Genomic DNA, 22,612 nt, shown 5'->3' with positions numbered 1-22,612 from the left:
CCACCCTGTCCATTAGGAGCATTTTTTGCAATGATGGAAATGTTCTGTATTTGCATCCTACAAATTCCATTATCTACAACAGCCATTAACCACTGGTGGCTATTGAGCATCTGAAATGTAGCGAATGTGACTGAGGAACTGAGTGTTTTAGTTAATTAGCTACATGTGGCTAGCATATTAGTAACTAACTGTCAAATTAAAATGGACATGCAAATTCTGCATACTATTCATAGATTTCCCCCCAAAATGTCTTCCAGAGTAAAGAGCGCTTCAATGTCATTATCGGTGAGGAAACACAGACAATGATAAGTTGGTCCAATTTTATTGAAATCTGTTACAGAAGACAATTCAAATAGGAACCACTGTGGTTTTAACGCCTATAGAAATCTGAGTTATGTTTTACTGCAAAATACAAAATACATTAATTCAAACTACAGTGTACAAAGATTTTAATAATGAATTGTATGTCCTCATTAAATTAGATATTTGCAAATGTCTTCCTAAATACAACTAATTTAGAGCTATCTTTTAAAGTTCAAATAGCCAGTTTAAATTTGAGAAAACATACACTTACTGTAACATGAAAGATGTTCAATTGAGATACTTCAGCCCCAACTTCACAAACTACTGGAAATTAATTAGGAGATACTTTGTTGCTAGATGAAAAAATATCACTTACATCAGGGAAAATTATATTAGACTACCAGTGTAAAATGAGCAATAGTTCACATAATATTAGAGAAATTCTCTCTTGCCTTACAAATGCAAAACAAATCCTCCAGACTCCCTTCTCTGTAGAGACCACCAGCTCACTACCCAGGCTCTGAAACTCACCACAGTTAGTTAGGGAAAAAAACAAAACAGACTTCAGTATGAGAACGAGCCAAAACATTTCCCGAGGGAAGCATTTCTGATTTTTTGTTAGGCATTCTCTCTTGATCTTTAAGCTCTTTTTTAAAAAACAAAACAAACAACCCCACTCAATTCCCAAGATCAGTTTGAAAATGAAAAAAATAGATCTGCTGGCTCTCATAGCAACCTTCTTCATGTCAAGGCACTGATTTAACTCACATCTCCTGATATTTCCTCCCCATTTCCTACTGACAGCATCCCCCCCTGCCCTTAGAGTAGTTGAGGTTCCCTCTAATACAGACCCTTGTGTTTTTTTTAGCATTAACTAAAACATATTTTGAAAAATGTGTTTAGTAAATACCCTTCAAGTCCTGACCTAATTTCCTGATATATAAAGCACATAAGAAGTGGTGTCCCCTGCGACTGTCTAAGGCTTACCAACTATTTAGGAAGTTCCCTTGACTCTTAAGTTTGCCTTTAGAGATTAAAATTCAACATAGAAAAAAATTCAGTTATCAAAATCTATTCCTAATTTAGAGTAAAGCTACATTACATGGCAAAACTCCACTTATTAAACTTTATCTCATGCAAACTTAAAATTTTAAAAATAATAGTAATTCCAGGCCCCACGATAGACCATGAACCTACTTAGATACAAACATGGTAAACACTTAAAAATTTTTTTCCCAATCTTCCTAAAAGAAGTGTGTTTTGGCTGATAGAGCAACATTATACATGAAGGCTGTTGCTAAGGAACACAATTTTTGACCTGGTAACAGAAATCATTCTGGTAATCTGACACACAACCAAGATGCTAAGACTACAGAATTAAAGGCATTCTTTTGGATTCTGTCCTTTAATCATTTTTTTAAGTGGAAAACCATGAAGAGCCTTCCAGCTCAGCAGAGACATATTAAATAAAGCTTGGTAAAAACAGGCAGGTTCGCAGACCTTGGGAATGCACATCAAATTCAACAGGCCAAAGGAGTGAGTTTTTCATGACAGGGCTCTCACCACTCACGGGTTTTGGGCCAGTTTTCCATAACCTCCTCTCCCAGCATCGTAGTCCTGACGATACTCGTCTCGTACCTTAATTGAAAAGAACGTGTTACAGTATAGAGAAGATGAGTGGAATAAACGTGCTTCCTAAAATGTGTCAAATAACTAAGCCTTTTCAGATGTCATGATGGAACATAATTTTAAGCAATTGATAATATAGCTCAACTGCCCTGCAAAATTATTTAAGACTACTTAATGGTGTTTTACCAAACACCAGGTTCATACTCAGCATTCAAAGATAGCACGTTGCAAAGAATAAACTATTTTAAAATAAAAATGTAAAAGTCATTTTAGTGCATTTTGCTTTTGTTCAACACTCTTGGCATGTGGAGAACATTTAGCCCCTAGCAGAAGTCCAATAATGGTTGCTTGTGATGTAGATAATATACTATTTAATGGTTTTTAAAAATAATTTACCATCGCTTCTCAGCCTTTTGGCTAAGATCAAGTGTAAAAATAATTTACCATCCCCAATGGGTGGTTTTCAGATTCACTTCAAGCCAAGGTTATATGCACAAAGTTATTTTCAAAAGAGCAAATACAGATTGACAAAACACTTGTCATTTAGGACTGGAATCCCAGGCAAAGGCTGAACCCAGAGAACCTTTCTGCATACCTGGCCCCCAGAACGCCCACGGCCATACTGCCTGCCCTCCTTAAAGCCTGCGTCCCAGTCTGTGCGAATGATCCGGTCATCCAGACGAGTTCCATTTATGTACCGCATGGCATTTTCTGCATCTGCTCTTAAATAGTACCTTAATTATAATTATTAAGGAATTAGCATTTCTCCAGATATTTTTGTAAACAGAGGAAGCAACATCTAAATGAAGCTGAGTTAAGAAAAAGTACAAAAACTAATCCAACCAGATGGAGTTCAAAGACAATAATTTGTCTTGCACAGGCCTGTTTGAGGTTGGTCCAGAAGCAGTCAAAAATGACACTTATCTGTGGCTACACTGATGAGTTTTTGGATAATCCTGTTAAGTATCTGGTTCCACTGTCTCCATATTTTGGTTTGCAAAATATAAAATATGTTCAGTGCAGGTTTTAACCACGAACTGTTAACCAAGAAAACAACAGCATCTTTGGGTTCCCTGAATATGAAGCTGTATATTCAAGAACCTTAAAAAGAGGTCACGGTACGTATGAATTGCCATTGCATTTCATCAGAAGGAAACACTCAAAATATCACTCACATTAGTAGTTCCAAACCAGATCTACTAAATCTGTCTTTGGGGTGCTATTAAAAAAAAAAAAATCTCTGTAAGTAATACTTACGATCATTAGCTGGGTTTAGGAAATACTGATCTGGACTTTTTCCCCTTGTCTTTAATTACACAGGTAGGGAAACACTGAAATTCCAGTGTCAGCATCTACACAATGCCTAGCACACAGTGGGCATTCAATAATTTTTTGTTGAATGAAATAAATGCTAAAGGGCAAACTGAGGAAAAAACACTAACAATGAACGGTAGCCTTTCTTTCAGGTATTTGCCATCATGATTGTTGATCTCTGACCTTCAAGGCAGATGCAAAAACACTCCAGTTCTTAGAGACTGGTTATTATCTAGTATTTTCTTTGCCTTTTCTGTCCCCTGTGAACTATTTTACAGTATTGGTACCAGAGGCAAAAGTAAAACCTAGGCACTCGTCCCTCGTATCTGAAGGAAGAGTGGAAGAAGCTTGCAGAATCCAGAAATCAGATACCGAAATCAAAAGTGGGCAATAGGTTCAAAAGTGGGGCTTCTGGGACTACCCCTGGTGGCGCAGTGGTTAAGAATCCGCCTGCCAATGCAGGGGACACGGGTTCAATCCCTGGCCCAAGAAGATCCCACCCACATGCTGCAGAGCAACTAAGCCCATGCGCCACAACTACTGAGCCTGCACCCTAGAGCCCACAAGCCACAACTACTGAATCCCATGCGCCGAGAGCCCGTGCTCCGCAACGGGAGAAGCCACCGCAGTGAGAAGCCCGCGCACCGCAATGAAGAGTAGCCCCTGCTCGCTGCAACTAGAGAAAGCCTGGGCACAGCAACGAAGACCCAACGCAGCCAAAAATAAAAAAATAAATTTACATATTAAAAAAAAGGGTTTCTGGTTCAAGCTGATAGAGCACGTTTTCTCTTTACTTCTCAAGGCACCCATTAAAACAAAAGAAACACATATACAAAGAGAAGAGACCATAAGCAGACAAGAGATTCAACAGAAGGTGAAGAGTACTAGTGGATGAAACAAAGTCACAGTGCGAAATACTCTTGAAAGGGCTTAAAGGAGACAGCAAGCCCAGGAGGCTTTTTTTTTTTTTTTTTGCGGTACGCGGGCATCTCACTGTTGTGGCCTCTCCTGTGGCGAAGCACAGGCTCCGGACGCGCAGGCTCATCGGCCATGGCTCACCGGCCCAGCCGCTCCGCGGCATGTGGGATCCTCCTGGACTGGGGCACGAACGCGCGTCCCCTGCATCGGCAGGCGGACTCTCAGCCACTGCGCCACCAGGGAAGCCCCCAGGAGGCTCTTAATTCCAAGTTGAATAACAAGTGAGGCTGCATATAGGGTTTAATTAAAGGTGTCTATGTGGGGAAAAGACCCGTTAACAGAAAGGCATTTAATCCCAGGCAAATAAAAATAAAATGATAGGGATCTGAACTGTCTGGAGGAACTAGGGCATTGTCCCTAACACTAGCAAGCCAAATAAAATCCCTTTTCATTCTAGCATTTGAGAAACCCACATGTCCCAAAGGCAAGGCAGCAACTTAAGAAGTGCTGCCTGGGGACTTCCCTGATGGTATAGTGGTTAAGACTCTGCTCCAAGCGCAGGGGGCCCAGGTTTGATCCCTGGTTAGGGAACCAGAGAGGCAACGAAGATCGTGTGCTGCAACTAAGACCCGGCACAGCCAAATAAATTAATTAATTAAAAAAAAAAAACCGTAGTTCTGCCTAGATCCACATAGTCTTTTCCCCCCTAATTATGATCAGAAACCCAGGGATCACCAGAAACTGAAGGAAATTTTACGGCATAAATGCAACCAAAAGAAACAATTCAGGGCACAGAAAAGAAAATTCAAGACACGGTAGATCAGGTCTGGAAAATTTCTCAAACAAAATGACCAAAAAATATTAGTTAAACAAAACATCAAAGGATAAATCCAGAAGGTCCAATATCTGGAGTTTCCAGGGAGAGAATAAATGGTCACAAGTAAATATAGCTTTGGTTTTGACCTATAAAATCAAGCTATATACATCTACATAATGAAATACTATACAGTTGTTTTAAAAAGAGATCTACATATGCTAACATGAAGCAATTTCTAAGATTGGTGAAAAAAAAATGAATGCATGCAGTACGCTACCCCACATCCATAGGATTACTTCTGGAAAGACCCACGAGACTCCTAACTGATTGTCTCTGGACTTAGAATGGTATAGGGCTTTTATTTTCACTACGCTCTGGACTTTTTGAAACACCATAAGCATTTACATCTTCAAAGATTATTTTAATCAACTATGAAAAAAGAATGGATTTCAGAAAGAATGTTAATGTTACTAGCTTTCCCAGTGTAAGAGTATAGGCACATTGGACAGAAGGAAGGAGAGGCAGAGATAAGTGTAGGGATGCTAATCAATGAATATCCTCACTCATCTTGTAAAACAGGGTACCAGCCACTCTGGGCCCCACCTCTGGCCAAAAGCTACATCAAACACACAGGAAGGATACTCCACAAAGCAGAACCCACATGCTGTTTTCTTCATTTTATCCAGGCCCATGATGATTTTCTTTATGTCACCACTTTTGCTGAAGAGTTCATAGATTTGTTCTTCAGTTGTATAAAAGGAAAGATTTCCAACATACAATGTACAGCTTTTCTTCAGTAATTTTTCCTGTTCTTCATTGTCACCCTAGAATTTCCAAGAACAAAGTGAAAAAAGAAAGGCACAAAACAATGTGAAGCGTATGCTCCAAGTTATATTTTTTTAAAGCATGAATATACATGGATACCACACACAAGAAACAGGTAATATGTCTGCCTCTAGGGAGAATCAAGGGACTGCAAGTCAGATCTCCATGTATGGAAGTCTCATTTAATTCTCAGAGCTGAATGAAGTAGGTCCTAATTTATTATCCTCATTCTACCTGAGGGAAGACAGTTAAGTAGCTTGTCCAGGGTCACACATCTAATCAGTAGTTGTAGCTGGAATCCAAACCCAGTCTTATCCCCAATCCCATACTTCCTTAAAAGTTCACAGGACAAGAGTCATTTTAACGATACATTAAAAACAGGTTTTCCAGGACTCTGGAATGAGACATTAAATAAAGCAGATTCACTTTATTACTGCTGTTACTGATTTGTTAAAATTATGGTCAAGAAGCATTTTCCTTTTTCCTTCTTTTCTCACACATATAAGTCATGTCCCACCAAACCGCCTACAGTTTAGGACAACTGGTATAAGTACTTATTTAAGGTATGATAATAATGTGGATCCCATTCAGGAAACACTGTAGAAATTCTACAAGACAGTATCTCACTACTATCTAAATGAAGCTATAGGCTTTAGACTGCAGAGATAAACAACAGCAAAAGTTGAATCCTTTCACTGTTTTAATTTTGCAGGATGCTTGAAATTCATGATGGTTATGATGTGGAACTTTCTAAAGTAATGAGACCTGTAAAAGTGGTAGAATGAAAAATCATGCCTGGGATACAGTAAGCATTTAAAAACAGCTGACTGCGTGAAAATCTAAGATCCTTCTCAATTTGACCTCAAATTTCCATTTCCCTACCTTACTAATGCATTTTAAACATTCTCCACACCTACCTTCTTCTGTATGTGACCCCCTCCTTTCCCCGTCACAGGGAATTTCCTGAATCCTCACAGCCCCTCCCTTCCCACTCATCATTTCTGCCTAGATTATGATCACTTACCTCCATTGTAAATCTGTACATTTACAGTCCTTCCATTTACAATCCCACAATCCCTAGAGGATTATGAAGTCTTAGGGTGTGGAAACTGTCTTCCCTCCCTAAAGTTTAGCAGAAGGCTTCAGCAACAGCACTCAATACAAATTTACTAAACAACCACTAGTTAATGAGTGTCAGTCACCTCCACCCCATCCCCGCCTTTGCTGATACTGAAGAACCCACCTTTAATATCTGTAGCCTCCCCCTTTTCCACAGAATCTGCTGTGACGTGGGCCAAACGAAAATTTCCCTCTTCTGAAACCCAGCAGTTCTCCGATCTTGACATCCAGACACTTAACATGCTGGTCCCCCTCCACACTCCAAGGGCTCCCAAAAGGTGGAGGCAGGGCTCAACTGTGTCTGCCACTCACCACGTACAACCTGTGGAGGGCCGTTTAACTAGCCCAAGGAAAGGACGCGAAACGCCAAAGCGCAGTTTGGCTGATGTAATTGAAAATTTTAAAATAATTAAAAGCCCCGGTATCTGGGTCAGGATGGCGCCTCCACATGCTCCACGTGTCAAAAAGACACCGCTTTCCCTCATCACAAAGTCACCTTCCCGCGGCACCGTTCGGGAAAACGTGAGACGCCACTACTACTGCCGCCCGTCTGCACTGCCCCGGGATCAGGCAGCGGCTGCTAGGGAATGTGAGAGCGAGCCTCAAATTCCCTGCCTACGAGAGAAGAGGATTCAGTGATATCCAAACGCCCTTTCAGAATCCATTCCCCAGCAGGCACCGAGGCTTCCCTTCGCGTTTCGGGATACCAGGGAATGGGAGACGACACAATGAGACAAGAGTAAACCAATTCTCAGCCTTCTGGCCCGGGGACTCCCCTTCTCGCTGCCCTGCTTGCCTCACCCGGAAGTGCTGGTCCCGGTACTGGCTCAGCTCGACGTAGGAGTCGCTGCGCAGCGCCTTCAGGAGGCCACCCGACATAGTGCACAGATTTCAGCCGAGGACGCCGCCACTGCGAGAAAAACGAAGCCGCCCCGGCGGTAGCGGAACCGGAAACGCTCGGAGGCTGCTGCGGAAAGTCGAAATCCCGAGCTCCAATCCCAGCGCGGCAGTGTCGTCACCTGGCGGCGCCGGCGCAGACGTGGTCCGTAGTCAGGCGTCGCCGATCAGAAGTGAGAGCAGCGTGCTCTGGGTTCCGGGACGCTCCGAAGATGATTCTACGGCGGCTGCTGGCCGCCCTGTTGCACAGCCCGCAGCTGGTGGAGCGTCTCTCTGAGTCGCGGCCCATCCGGCGTGCGGCGCAGCTCACCGCCTTCGCACTGCTGCAGGCCCAGCTACACGGGCAGGACGCGGCCCGGCGCCTGCGAGCCCTCGCGGCAGGGGCCGCAGGCTCCCTGGGCTGCCGCGCTGCCCGCTTCAGAGACACCTTCATTCAGGAGCTACGCCGCAGCCTCCGGGAACGCCCGCGGCCACCACCAGGTAGCCAGAAGGGCCCGGGAGCAAACCCCTAAACCCAGGCCGGGCCGAGTCGAGGTCGCCTGCTTTCCCTTCTGGGCTCGACACCGGCCTCGGCGCTAAGAAGTCATCCCGGACACTACGCACGGCTTGGAATCCTGACTCAGATGGTCCGCCTACAGAGGTCCCGCTCATCAGAGATCCCAGGCCAAACCGACACCCCCGGTGAAGGAAGCCCTGTGATCGGACGGGTCACAGCGTATGAGGAAAGCCCCCGAAGCCTGACAGAAGTAAAGACTGGGCCCTGATACCCCGCGCGGGCAGAGAGCCATGGACCAAAGTACAACCGGAAAGAGGGTCTGCCCTCTGAAATAGGACTAAAACTAGTGATGGATGCTGCTGCTTCTGCACTGATATAGCAGGACACTGCTTCCAGGGGAGATCCTGGATGAAAAGACAATCCTGTAGTTGCCAAAATCCTCTGATTAAATGTGAGCTGAGTAATGGGTATTGTTACCGGACAAGGTTCTTTTGCCCCATGCGTAGCAAGCCAAACGCTGAGATGCAGAGGTTTGCAGCAAAGATAGGGTTAACTCTCAAGGCAGCCAAGGGAGGAGGAGAACTAGTCTCAGATCTGTCTTCCCCAAGGCAAGGGGCTTCGGGTATTTTGGGGATAAATAATAAAGAACCGGGCGGCCTGAGACGTGGGGAGCGTGGGGAAAGGTGATTGGAGAAAGGTGTGATAATTGTAGTTCTGCACAGGTGTAACTAAGCCACATGCATCTGCAGCTTGAAAAATGGAGGCTCTTAGCACCACCTGCCTCTGCCGGTGGAGTTTTCGGCCCTCTGATGTCAAAAGGTCAGGAGCATGCCCAGAACTTGAACTAGACACAGCCAAGTGCAAATTCCTGGAAAACAACTCCATCAAACATCTTATTGTTTAGGCTGTGTGCTGCTTGGAGGCCTTGTGAGTCTTAAAATGACCTTGATTAGTGAAGGCAGGTGAAATGGATTGACTCATTACCCATGGTTTCAGTGTGAGCGCCGTACGTCTCTGGCAAGGTGGATTAGGATTCTTGGGGACTTGTAGGTCCATGGTAATAGTAGTTAGCACATATTGAGTACTTACTCTGTACTGGGCACTTGCTAATTGCACTCTGTGTGGGTTATCTCCTTAGGACAACTTTCATATGAGGAAGTGTAAGGCTACTTAAGTTGCCCAAGGCCTTAACAGAGTGGAATGTGAATACTGGTGTTTGACTCCAGGGCCCACGTCCCTAATCACATTTACCCTGCATCATTTACCCTGACCTTCAATGCCTACCTTCCCTGCCACCAACCACCATCATCACTGGGTGTTAGGACAACTGCCTACCATGGAACAAGCTACCTGGATTCTTTGTCCCTATTTTAGAGGATCTGGGATGCACTCTAAAGACTATGCTCCAGCTAACAAACCCATGATTAGGAAATCCATTGTATGCATTGATTGTCTCTAATCAGGCTACACAGTTTATCATGCAATCTAGAAAGCTCGAAGCCCAAGAAGCTTTTAGGCTGGTGACCAGTTTATACTCTGGCATTCTGATAGTCACTGGATAGGGTGGAGAAGCAAAAGCAGCCTGTCCTCCACTTTCCTAATGGTCAAAGTTCTGATTTGACATTCCATCCTCCAGTCTTCCCATCAGAGGGGCTTCTATTTAATCCTCTGAGGGCAGTGTCCCACTCTTCTAATGAAAGAGTTCTAATTTGGCATCCTACCCTCCTGTCCTCCCTCTCCCAGACCAGAGGCAACTCACTGGACTCTCCTTTGACCTTGGCAGTGAGGAGCCAGAGGAGCTTGTTCATTCTACTGCCTTGTTTGCCTCATTGGTTTCAATCCCTTGGTCTCTGGATCTGAATATCAGAGCAGCAGAATGTTAGCAGTCCGCAGCCCAATCCCTTACCCTCAACATAAACAAGCACACTCACAGTTGGGTCTTTTTCTAGACTAGCAGAGACAGAAAGGAAGCAGTGCAGGAAGCAATGAAGCTTCTAGACAAGCTGGCTATTTGGTAAGAAAGGAAGGAAAGCAAGAAATGAAGGCAGTTTATTTTTGGGGAAGAAGTGTGCAGGAACTAAGTTCCCTCCGTTTTTGTAAAAGGAGCCTGAGAGCAGAGAGAGAGAACTGAGTCCTTTCTGCTCCAGCTAGAGGAGATTTGGATGTCCTCCCCGCTTTGTTGGAGAAGCCTCCAGTGTTCGTAGTCAGTGGCTTGTCATCCCCCCAGGTACCCTATTACTAAAGAAACAGACCAAATTCTTCCCACCACCCCCAGTGGCAACAATCTCCCAACCTACCTTTCAGGCTGTTCCGAGCTTTGTCAGAAAGTGAAGCAGGAAAGTAACTCATTCCACTATCCTACAGGACAATTCCAAATCACCCCTTGGTGCCACACAAATCTAGATACCAACACTTTACAGACAAATCTGTTAGAGGTCAGATCACTACAGTCTACACAGACTGCTACACCAACAGCTCCTCCAGGGAATTCTGAGGTTGTGAACCCAACTGGGGAAGGGAAGAGAAGTCCCAAGAAGCCCAGAGGAGTTTGGGACCTTCGAATCTGGGGTGTCTCAAGGTGTCACTTGGTTTTATCTGTTGGGCAGAAAAGCCATCTTTGGCTGCAAAGTAAGTGCTGTCGGGTCCCAGAGATGATGCTGAGCACTACAGGCAGGAAGACCAATCTGAAGTTTGTAACCAACCAACCAAAACAATGAACTGTCATGAACGGGTACTACAGAGCTTTAAAGAGGGAAATATCCGCGGGTGTGCCACAGCCAGCTCAGGAGAGAGATCCTTGGCATCTCCTCCCAAGTTGAGTAACATCATTTTAGTAGTTTGAAATCAGCCATGGTGAGAGTATCTACACCACACAAATCGGAAAACACTACAAATGGGGGCTAGTTTGCCCTTAGAGAACGGGTTGCTAAACACTTACTAGCATGGCACTGACTTTCCTCTCCCTTGGGGTTGGAGTCCTGAGCAAAGTGTGGCACTAGGACCCTAGCAGCAGTCGCAGAGCAGCTTGCCTGTGGTGGGTGGAGCTTTGAGATGACCCGAGGCTTTAGCCAGCGGAAGGCGGGGCTAGAAAAGCGCTCAGGTTTGGTCGGTTGTATAGGTTTGGCCGCCTGCTCTGTGCTCCTCCAGCATGCTGCTCTCAGTGGCCTGGGTGCCTCTTGTTCTCACGAGACGGCAGGGGCGTGAGGAGGGAGAACGAGGACAAGCTTAGGGCCACAGGCCCTCGTGTTCCCAGCGGACCGGGCGGGGGTGCCCTGTGTTGTGAGGAGCAACACGCCCCCGTCTGATGGCTTCCACCAGGGCGGCAGGTGTGGGTTTGGCCCGGGGTCTGCTCTCCATCCTGTGAAGGGGCTTCAGACAGAAACTTTGAGCTTGGAGAGTGACCAGACCACATTTAAGGTTTTGTGCTCAAGCGCCACCAGATACTGACTGAGCCTTCTATCTCCATTCCCACTGGGGCCAACTGAGAAGGGAGAACATCTGGGCTCCTTGATCCCTCAAGGGTGAGATGCAGAAACGTTCCATCAGCTCTCTCAGGGACAGGAGTAAGAGAGTGGGCGGGGAGAAAAGTTCCAGAACTACTTTTTTTGGGTAATAACCAAGCCCTGAGACGGTGGGCCCTGAAGTGCCATTAAATACGCCACACCCACTGCTATGCTTACAGAGCTTTGGGAGAGACGTGCCTGTCTGACCAGGGAACATGTGCTGCAGACCCAGGAACAACACAGTGTTAGCTGGCAGACACCACAGAGACCTTCTGATCCACTGTACAGATTGGAAAACTGAGGCTGGGTGAGGGGAAGGGGCTTTCTTAAGATTACGTAGTCAGTGTGTAGCAGACCAGGGACGAGAACTAACTCCTCTGAATATGAGCTACCTGCTCTTTCTACATCACTACACTGCCTCCTTCCAGGTATCTAGGGAGCCAAAGGGTTGTCATGACAGCAAGAGGTAAGACATCCTGGAAGGTTGGGGGGGAGTCATTCAGGAAAGTCATTAGGAGATTGTTGTCTCCTTTCACAGTCAGGCGCTATTTATATGTTTAAAACATCACAGTGGCTGGAAGGAACAGGGCAGGAACAGGCATTTTGCGTCATTGATTTTACACCAGGTTCTTTGGGGACCTTGGCATCAGGACTGAGACTGGTCAGATCTTTGGTTTTTGAGGGACGATGGGCATCAGTTTACCCAGAAAGTGGAGCCGTCAAAGGCTGTGCACAGGAGAGGTGGGGATTCTGGAAGGGAAAGGGAAGCAAGAGAGTCAGGGCTCTGTCCCAGCCCAGCTCTCTACCTAGAAGGTGGAGCAGCGCCTTCACCTATGGCTGAGTCTTGGGCAGGGGCTTTTCTGTCATATTGTCAGGCTTCTCCCCCAGCTCCAGGATGTGAAGGCTGAGATGGTACCTCCAAGCCCCACTCAGCAGGGAGGACAGGGCCGGTGGGTCCTCCAGAGTCAAGTGGGGAAAGATGAGTGTCTCACTCTTGAGGGGGAAGCTGCACTTCTTCATGGCAGACCTGGTGGTGCCAGGGGTCACCACAAAAAGGCGGCAGAGCCACGGCCCACCAGCCACGTGGCAGGCTGGTTGTCTGGTGAGGTTGCTGAGGGCTTGGCACAGGAGCTGGTCCTCAGCCCCGCCCATGTCCACCACCTCCACGGGCGAGCCCAGGCCCGGGAGGTGCAGGAGGTGCCGGGGGGGCATGTAGGTGTGGGTGAAGAGGAGTGTGTAGTGGGTGGGTACATGCGGGAGTGCAGGAGAACGAACCACCTGCTCCAGGTGCCCCAGGCCAGGCACTAGGCCCCCCTGGTGCAGGCAGCCGAAGAAGAGGGCACCCAGGGCATTGAAAAGGACCAGGGTGCCCTTGCAGGGTGCCAGTTGGGTCTGTAGACTACAAAGCAGGACGAGGGGGACCAGGAGGGGGATTAGGAACCGAGCCTCCTGGTGGCTAAAGGCAGACAGCAGGGCCAGGGGCATGAAGTAGAGGAACAGGAGGTGAGACCTGGGGCTGGACCGCAGGCCCCGGGCGGCCAGTGCCCTCGGGAAGCCCGGCTGTGTGAAGGCCTGGAGGCAGGCTTGCAGCTGTTGCCACGCAGCCTGCAGGGCGTGGGCGTGCAGCACCCCAAAGAGCAGGAAGCCATTGACGGCCAGGTGAGTGAGCCGCATGTGTGTGCCATGCCTCGCCAGGTTTACGGGATCCAGGTTATAGTACAAGAAGTTGGCAGGTGTAAGGACAAGGGTACTGGATCTAGATGGACTGGAGAAATAGCAGCTGTCCACAGCTACAAACCCCACTGCTGTGAGGGTCGCCCCTGGGAGCAGCACCAGGGCTTCCTTGGTCAGCGACTTGAAGCTGGGGTTTGTGGCTCCATAAATACCCCAGAGGAAGAGGGGGACCAGAGCAAAGGCCAGAAAGGTGGGCCGGTTGAAGAAGCCAGCAGCCATGACACCCCCAAGAAGCCAACTGTGCCACGACGGGCCTGGAGCAGGCTTCTTGGGAGTGCAGCTCCCAGCTACACGTGGGGATACCAGTACCAGCAGCCACGCAAAGAGCAGCCCCTCAATGGCATTGGAGAAGGTCCTTGTGTAGAAGACCAAGGTGACGTAGGAACCAGACAGCAGGACCAGGGCGTTCCAGCGCTCCGCCCCCCAGCGTGGGGCTAGGTGGTACACGGCCAAGTCCAGGGCAAAGGAGAGGGAAGCGAGGAGGAGGCGGGGCCCGACCAGCAGCGCATAGCCGCTCACAGGGCCAGGCCTCGGCCCCCACTCTTCCCAGAGCCTGAGCAGCCAGAAGGCAGAGCCAGAGGTCAGCAGTGGGAAGACCACTGTACGGCAGGGGCTGCTCGGGTGAAACTCCCAGGGCCGCGCGCCCTTTATGCCCAGGACGTCCTCTGCAGAGAGAGAAGGAAAGGTGAGCCAGGTCCCAGTGCAGAGGATATGACGGACAAAATCCTAGGATGGCCCCCAAGATTCTCCAGCCCCGTGGTGTACATGCCGGCCATAATCCCTGGGACTGGGAAGATGACAGAGTTCACTCCTGTAATTAGGTTACGTCACAGGGGTCAGCTGACCCTAAGATACAGAGATCACCCAGATGCGTGTGACAAAAATCACATGAGCCCTTTAAATCAGAGAGTTTTCTCCAGCTGGTGGCAGAAGAGGACATCAGAGGTGAGAAGGATTTGCTGGTTTAAAGGCGGAAGGGGCAGTTGGCAAGGAATGTGGGTGGACTCTGGGAGCCGAGAGCAGCCCTTGGCTTACAGCAAGCAAGGAAATGGGACTTTAGTTCCATAGCCTCAATGAACTAAATTTGTTCAACAGCAAGAATCGTCTTGGAAGCAGATTTTCTCCCAGAGCTTCCAGACGAGAACTCAGCCCAGCCCATACCTTATGATACCCTGAGCAGAAAGCCCAGGCTGGACTTCTGATTTACAGAACTGTGAGCTGCCAGTTTTAAGCTGCTAGGTCTGTGATGGTTTGTCACGCAGCCCACACCTGGGAAGTGAGGTAACAGTGTGTCCTGGACAGGATGTATGAGGAGGAGCAGGGGGAGGTCCCATTCCTCTCCTTGAGTTCTAAAGTCTCCAAAGTCAGAGTCAAAAACGCATCTCCGTGATTATGACTGTTACCTAGGAGAGCCAGTGTGAGAATGGGGGAAGGGGATGAGCAACTGTGGTTATGGTCAAAAGCGACTGGTTTTGTCTATGATTCTTAATGTTTAAAATTAAGAATATACTCATGTACTTAAAATTACTTGCGGCCTGGGGCTAGTCTGTGACTCTGTGCCCCACTGTCCCAGAGCTCTGAGGGGTGGGGGTGAGGAAAATGAACTCTTAATTTCTGCATCTTAGCTCCAAGCTCTACAACATCTCACACTTGATAACACTGCTGGTTGTCTAAGGCTCTTTGCTTCTCCTTACTCTGCTGGCCTTTTGGCAGTTTTTTTTTCTCTCTGTCAGAAGGTGAAAGGGAAACAGAAAACCTCGGATCAGATCAATCTGGCTGCTTTTTACTGGCTCAGGTTATAAAAAAACGGGGGGGGGGGTGTTGTGGAAAAATAAACTGGACCTTTCAACTTTAAAAACAAATCCACCTGTTGAGCCCTGTGGCAGAGATAACTGATATCTCCCCAATCAATATCCATTCCTTCCTTCATCCTTAGTCTCTTTAGCTGGGCATTTGGTCAGATATAAACACTATATTTTTTAGCTTCCATTTGCAGGTACATGTGGTCACATGATACATTCTGACCAATGGGACAGAACGGGCAAAAAGTATGTGACTTTCAAAATATGCCCTTAAAGAAAGTAGGCATGCCTGTCTCTTCTCTGGTGGCGGGAAAGACTTGGTGTTAGACCTGATGCCTGGAGCACAAGCAGCCATCTTGAACCATGAGGAGGAAGCCTTGTGACCACAGCATCTGAAAGGCCTCAAGGTTTCCAGCAACCATCTTCATGATGTGTCCTATACCACCTAGAAGTTAAGTTCTAACAAGTGAGCATTCTAAGTCTGGATTCCCTCAGCCATCACATGAACCTACAGAAGAAAAGTTTCATTATTATTTTATGTCACAGCCCTGTGTAAGTTTCCCCAATCACTGGGGAAGCCCAACTCTAAAATCCTTCCACTGAGAAGGCCAAAATAGCTTTTGTTCTGAATGACCTGTACTGTTGTTATAAGCAGGAAGATGTCAAAGAGGCTGGCATTTCATCGGTATCATTTAGAAGGTCAATGTCACCACTCAGGAAGGAGGTGTGAAGTCCCCACTCCCAAATTCTTAGGCCAAAGAGGCTTGTGGATTTACTGCTCATCTGCACAGACATTTTTCTCCCTCCACACTAAATAGCCAATCAGCTCCTTGACCAGACTTTGCTGCAGCTTATCGTAACCACACATGGGGAGCTTTACCTGCCATGACCTCAGGAGACTGGAAGAACTCATCTGGGTGCACGTAGCCTGTCTGCGGAAGGAGACACCACACCAGGCGGAGCAGGCTGAGGCTGCCCCACAGCACCCTGGCTGCCATCTTCATATCAAATTGCTGCCAGGACACAGGGCCAAGAGCCTAGGATGACTTCAGCTGCTACAGATGCTATTCTGGTTCCACAGACCTGCATCTGAGGAGCATAACATTTGTTAGTTATTATAAATTATATGTTCAGTTGTCTGAACAAACTCAATATGGGTCTACACACAATAAGAATGTTAGTAATAATAGCTGCTATTTACTAAGTACCTGCTAAATGCCAGGAACTTTACATCCATATCTCAATTAATCCTTTCCACAGTCTGGGGCAGTGAGTCGTATTATCCCCATTTTACAGATGGGGAAACTGAGGCCTCTGTTGAGTAACCTGGTTACTTGCTAACCATATTTGCTAAGTGTCTGTATATGGCATTTGCTAAATATTTTTCCTAATATGACATTTTGCTAAGTGTCTAAATATGACATTTGCAAGTAGGATTAGGGTAACTTCCAAATCTGGGTCTCACAGCCCCATCCTATTCACCAGCTCCTATTCACAAGCAAGCATGGCAGCCTGGCTCTTACACTTCTGAAAACTTAGGAACCTCAATGGATTCCATCCATTTCTTTGCAAAAACGAACTACATTCCACCCCATGGTCTTCAGTCACTCCCTCCAACTTTTACACATCCTGGATCCTACCTTTTGGAAGGTGATGGAAACACTGCTGTGGTTTGAATGTTTGTGCCCACCCCCTCCCCAAATTTATATGTTGAAATTCTAATTCTGAAATTCTAATGGTATCAGGAGGTGGGGCCTTTGGGAGCTGCTTAGGTCATGAGGGTGGAGCCCTCATGAATGGGATTAGTGTTCTTATAAAAGAGACACCACCCATTTATAAAAGAGCTCCCTCACCTCTTCCACCATGTGAGGACACAGCGAGAAGTTGCTGGCTATGAACCAGGAAGAAGGCCTTCATTATGCTGGCACCCTGATCTCAGACTTCCGGCCTCCCGAACTGTGAGAAATAAAGTTATGTTGTTTAAAAGCCACCCAGTCTGTGGTATCTTGTTAAAGCAGCCCAAACAGACTACTCTTGGTGGAGGTTCTCACTCCCTTGACTCAAAGATCAGTGGGAATCTGAGTCCACGGCATGATGGACCTTTTTATCAACACCAGTGTATTATCATGGGTGCATAGAAAAAAAAGTCTGACAACGTGTTTGTTACTCCTCCAGAAATACATATGGTTCCCTGACTTCCTGAGTTTGATATTTTAAAGCTTGACCGTAAACAGCTATTGTTCTTAGGAATGACATCAAGTCATAACAGAGGAGACATGACAAAGTGAAGCAACAGAACAGGAATCTGACAGAAGCTGGCAAGGAGCTTCCTGATACTAAAACCTCACAGAGCTTAAAAGATAAGTTTTGTAGCCTCTGCTCAAACTTTGCAGCTGAATTGTGCAGACTATTTTTCCAGAGCCAGTGAATATCCTGACTTTTAGAGTTTTCAGATAGAAGATGAGGCCAAACTTAGCACTGGGAAGCAAAGGTTGAATCAGAATTTTTTTTTCACTAATAGCCAATATGATACTGCAGGACAGGGCGTGGGTGTGGGGTGGAGATAGGGGTAGGGGCAAAGCACGATACCCATCATACAGGACAAACTTTGCGGTCCTGTAGACCTGGTTCAGATTCCAACTCTGCCATTAGTAGCTGTGTTACCTTGGACAAGCTGCCTATATCCCTAAACCTCAGATTCCTTATCAGGAAAGTCAGATAATAATATCAAGCTCACAGGGTTGAGGGAGATTTAAGAGCTGATGCGTGGAGGGCACTTAGTATACAGAGTTTGCATGTATAAGTGACCAAAGCTAAAAGCTATTACTACTTTTAGTTGAGGCACAAATAATAATCCATGCTGCTCCAGACACCTAGGTGTTAGTTTGCAACTTCCTTGGGAGCTTCTGAAACTGACCCCATAGGTGAAGGGCAGGGGGAGACTGAAGAAAGAGGCAAACCACTGCAGATTGGTAGGTGGCAGGTTTAAGAAGCAAGAGAACCTACTTACCAAGCTTGTCTTGGGTGGCCGCAAGATGAACAGATCTCCACACCCGCCTGCCAGAATCTTGAAGTTTATACAGAGGACTGAACTGGGCTCCATCATGTACAACGTCCAGATGGTCTCAGCACCACATGACTATCTCAAAGCTGTGTCCTTGGGCAGCTTCTAGCATGAGGAAGACAAGCAGAGCACACATTCCAAGGATGGGGAGGGGGTGAGAGGCCTCCAGTTGTCGGGGTCCCGCTCGTGGGTCACATGCTCTCTATGACCTCCTCCAACACTAGGAGATCCTCAAAACCAACACTTCTACTGACTACGATAATAAACAGGATCTGGTACAGTCCAATTGTCAAGATACATTTATGCATGTGTTTGAAGCTTTTCTCAAGTATAGAACTTTTTTTTTCAAGTATGGAACTTTTACTACATGATTAGATTAAAACACCAAATCCATTACACTGATAGGGAACACAGAAACCCAGCCTGCCCTGCCCTGGTGTGAGTAGGTACACAGCAAGCCTGGGTCCCGAGTCTGTACTATTTTCCTTCTGCAGCAACAGAGGAAATTCATCCTGTTTGGTGCCCACCATCTATTCCCCCTTTCCAGTTAATTGTAGTCAGAATTCCCACTCAGAACTGTACTCCTCACCCCCATCACCTATTTTCAGCTATGCGGCTTGGGATTTGATCCCATCCCTAACCCAGGTATAGACCCTGAATTGTTTAAGCCAAATAACATTTCCCATCCCACTGGCCACACTAATTGGTTCAGGGTTGGGTGCATGACATGCTGGTCTGATCAGAGGAACTAAGAAAAGTACCGATAAAGGTGAGTCTTGGCCCTTGTCTTCTCTGCCAGGCTTGGTGGGATGAGGCTGTAGGGGTGAGAGGGACATCATTCCTTTGCTGGTATTGATAGTCTCTCCCACTTTGTACGTCTTCCTCTGTGTTGTGGTGAGACATGTGTCCTCTGCAGCTTCCTGGGGCTGACGCGCAGGTCTTACAGAAGTACTCCACGCTAACATTCCAATCTCATATTCCCTGGCTTTGTCTGTATAAACTGGGAAAATCATGCAGTCTTTTGGTGAATAGCACACCTCTTCCTGCTTTATACTTCACCTTTAGGGACATGCTGGGACTTGAGTCTAATGGTAGGTCTAGAAGCAAAGGGAGTGGTGGGAGTGGGTCCTGAGGAGAAACAGCACTGTCTTGCAAAGCAGCTGCTTTGGGGAGGCCATTACAGTTTCCAATGCAGGGTTAATCCCCTCAGATGCCAGTGGAAAGTCTGCTTCTACTGCTCGAAAAATCTCACCAGAATTGAGGGACTCAACGTCCCCATCTCTCTCAGGGTCTTCCCACGTGTCCTCATTCCAACTTTCAGTATCCCATCTCTTCGCAATCAGTGCCCTCACTTTAACAGTAGATACCATCGAGACTGAGAATTCAATTTGCATTATAATTCAGCCACTCACAGAGTGAGATATGGGGTTTGTTTTTCTGCCAGCTTTTGGGTCATTTTATGAGAATCTTGACCTGGGAATTTAAAGCCTTGAGCTTATCCTTCTCTTTTCCCAATTTGTCCAGCACAGTTAGGAATCACCAGCCAATCTCATTATACTATTTAGTTTGACTAAAATGTTCGAAGGTCACCCAGGAAATTTCCCTGGTGGTCCAATGGTTAGGACTCGGCGCATTCACTGCTGAGGGCCTAGGTTCAATCCCTGGTCGGGGAACTAAGATCCCACAAATCTCGTGGCATCGCCAAAAAAAAAAAAAAAGTTCAAAGGTCATCCAAACCCTTGCCTGGAGTATCCAATGGCGATATTTTTCATTTCTCTAATATCATCACTCCATGGACTACCAGTACCCCCTTTACCACTTGAAATAGAGTCATTTGTGCCTTTAAATCTAATCAGACTACAGAAACAGTTCCAGCAAATCCAGGACCTATTCAGGAAACTCATCCTTAAGATTCTCTTCCTCTAGAACCACCTCCAGTACCAAAATCTGTCAGTCAGAGAAAGAGAATCAGTAGGAGACCTATATTAAGAAGATTTATTGCAAGGAATTGGCTTATGCATTTGTGGGGCTGGCTAGGTAAGTCCAAAATCTGCAGGGTAGGCCAATGGGAAGGGCAGGCTGCAACTTGGGGGCAGGAGCTGAAGCTGCAGTCCACAGTGGGAGTTGCTTCTTATTCAGGAAAGCCTTGACTCTGCTCTGAAGGCCTTTCAACTGATTGCAACAGGTCCATACAGATTATTATTAGAATAATCCCCCTTACCTAAAATCAGCTGATGATGGACTTTCATGCATCTATAAAATACCTTCACAGCAACACTTAGATTAGTGTTTGACTGAATAACTGGGAACTCTAGCCTAGACAAACTGACACAAAAAACTGACCAACACACCCTAAATAATTCAGTGTTTGTAACTGTTTGAATTTTAGATCAATGGGATAATTCTTTATGTAACTCACTGATGATTTACTTTTTTTCCCCAATGTTCTGATAATGGTATTCACCCTATTGTTCTCTGTCGCTGCAATTCCTTTCATTGCTATATGGTATTCCCTTGGGTGAATAGACTGAAGCTTATTTACTTACCCTTCTACTGTTGTTTATCAGCTAGGTTACCTCCAGGGGGTTACAAGATTTTTCTTTTTTATTCATAATAATGCTGCTATAAACATTTATATTCAAGAGTTCTCTGAAGTACATATCTAGAAATGGAATTCCTGAGTCATAGAGTATGCATAGTTTTTTATTTTTTTAAAAAAAAATTTCTGTTTTAATTTCTAATATGGTAAATAGCAATAGCTACAGCTCACATAAACAAAAGCTCTTTGGTGTCCTCAATAAATTTTTAATGGGATCTTGATACTAAAATGTTTAATATAAGCTGGGTGAGGGAATAAATTCCCATTAAAAAAGAGAAAGTCAAATCCCATTATCAAGAGAATAAGAAGGATGTATTTAAAATTAAAATGAAGAAATCAATGTTGTAGTTAAAGGAAGAAAGAATTCAGAAATAAAGATATTTTCAGTAAGATTAAGAAAAAAGGTGTTTTAGGCAAAAGATCCATATGGGTATGCACACTTTTAACTTCAAATAAGGCCAACTGTTTTCCAAAGGTTGCTACCAGCTAGCAGATAGTGTAGTGCCCCTGTTTCATATGCTCATTTATACTTGGTATTGTCTGACGTTTTGATTTTGTGAATCTCATAGGTATTAACACGCATTTCCTTGATTATTAATATGGTTAAACACCTTTCCTTTTTCTTTTTTGGCTGCGCCTCGAGGCATGCGGGATCTTAGTTCCCTGACCAGGGATCGAACCTGTGCCCCCTGCAGTGGAAGCACAGAGTCCTAACCACTGGACTGCCCGGGAATTCCCGAACACCTTTTCAAAAATTTGTGAAATGTTTCTTCTGTGGAATTCCTTTTGAACCACTGGCTGTCTATCTATTTTTCTTACTCCGTATAGGAATTCTTTATATAGTCTTTATATTTATTGCATGACAAATATCGTTTTCTAGTTTGTGGCTTGTATTCTTAACTCATTTCTATTCCTAATATTGGTTACTTGTGCCTTCTTTTTATTTCTTGATCATTGTCACCAGAATTTTGTCAATTTTATGAATATTAAAAAAACCAACTTCTGGCTTTGTTCATCTTCTTTAAAAAAATTTTTCTTATCTATAGTTTTTTTTCTTCCTTTTACTTTTTTGGGTGTTATTTTGATTGGACACTTAGCTCATTAGTTTGGAGACTTTAACTTTTGAGCTTATTAATTTTTGAGCTTTTCTATGAGAAATATTTAAGGTTATATATTTCTCTAAATACTATATTAACTGCATCCCACAGGTTTTGTTATGTAATATTTTCATCAGCTCTTTGTTTCTAAATATTTTCTAATTCCATTGTAATTTCTTCCTTGACTAATGCTTTATGGCTGAAGCAGTTGATTTTTTGATTAAGACTTTCTTTTTTGGACTTCCCTGGTGGTGCAGTGGTTAAGAATCCACCTGCCAATGCAGGGGATATGGGTTCGATCCCTGGTCCGGGAAGATCCCACATGCCATGGAGCAACTAAGTCTGTGTTCCACAACTACTGAGCCCGCATGCTGCAACTAGTAGAGCCCGTGCTCCGCAACAAGAGAAGCTATCACAATGAGAAGCCCGTGCACCGCAATGAAGAGTAGCCCCGGCTCGCCGCAACTAGAGAAAGCCTGCACACAGCAACGAAGA

At 45.7% G+C, this 22,612-nt stretch overlaps 3 protein-coding genes across 4 annotated transcripts; 1 reads left to right on the top strand and 2 right to left on the bottom strand.

Annotated features, from left to right (window-relative positions):
* Positions 1–355: 355 nt before the first annotated feature.
* On the bottom strand, positions 356–7,886 carry NCBP2 (nuclear cap binding protein subunit 2). 2 transcript variants are annotated; one of them, XM_060099341.1, is made up of 4 exons: positions 7,050–7,701; positions 5,624–5,805; positions 2,528–2,666; positions 356–1,941 (listed from the first exon to the last, which is right to left on the bottom strand). In XM_060099341.1, the coding sequence occupies exons 2-4, from the start codon at positions 5,671–5,673 to the stop codon at positions 1,870–1,872; spliced, it is 261 nt and encodes an 86-aa protein (XP_059955324.1). In that variant the 5' UTR covers positions 5,674–5,805; positions 7,050–7,701; the 3' UTR covers positions 356–1,869. The 2 variants fall into 2 exon arrangements, with proteins under 2 accessions (XP_059955324.1, XP_059955323.1); XM_060099340.1 differs by lacking the exon at positions 7,050–7,701 and adding an exon at positions 7,727–7,886 and having other exon boundaries at positions 357–1,941.
* Positions 7,887–7,973: 87 nt separating this feature from the next.
* NCBP2AS2 (NCBP2 antisense 2 (head to head)) lies at positions 7,974–8,783 on the top strand. The gene has a single exon (XM_060099342.1). It carries the CDS (start codon positions 8,035–8,037, stop codon positions 8,332–8,334), a length of 300 nt encoding a protein of 99 aa, XP_059955325.1. The 5' UTR covers positions 7,974–8,034; the 3' UTR covers positions 8,335–8,783.
* A 3,651-nt stretch (positions 8,784–12,434) lies between these two features.
* Positions 12,435–16,446, bottom strand: PIGZ (phosphatidylinositol glycan anchor biosynthesis class Z). The gene is given in 3 exon segments (XM_060100143.1): positions 12,435–14,220; positions 16,238–16,407; positions 16,409–16,446. Coding segments are annotated over 3 exon segments (1,776 nt in total). The 3' UTR covers positions 12,435–12,652.
* Positions 16,447–22,612: the final 6,166 nt, after the last annotated feature.

This window comes from Mesoplodon densirostris, chromosome 5 (genome assembly GCF_025265405.1).
Source record: "Mesoplodon densirostris isolate mMesDen1 chromosome 5, mMesDen1 primary haplotype, whole genome shotgun sequence".
Lineage (NCBI taxonomy): Eukaryota > Metazoa > Chordata > Mammalia > Artiodactyla > Ziphiidae > Mesoplodon > Mesoplodon densirostris.
Note: the sequence above shows the minus strand (reverse complement) of the source record. Positions and strands in the feature narration are given on the sequence as shown.

Excerpts from the sequence above, each read along its gene's own strand:
- NCBP2AS2 (XM_060099342.1), top strand. The coding sequence starts at position 8,035 with ATGATTCTACGGCGGCTGCTGGCCGCCCTGTTGCACAGCCCGCAGCTG.
- NCBP2 (XM_060099340.1), bottom strand. The coding sequence starts at position 7,804 with ATGTCGGGTGGCCTCCTGAAGGCGCTGCGCAGCGACTCCTACGTCGAG. Across the intron at positions 5,806-7,726 it reads ACCGGGACCAGCACTTCCGG|GGTGACAATGAAGAACAGGA; the intron begins GTGAGGCAAGCA and ends TGGAAATTCTAG. Across the intron at positions 2,667-5,623 it reads TGTGGGTTCTGCTTTGTGGA|GTACTATTTAAGAGCAGATG; the intron begins GTATCCTTCCTG and ends ATTATAATTAAG.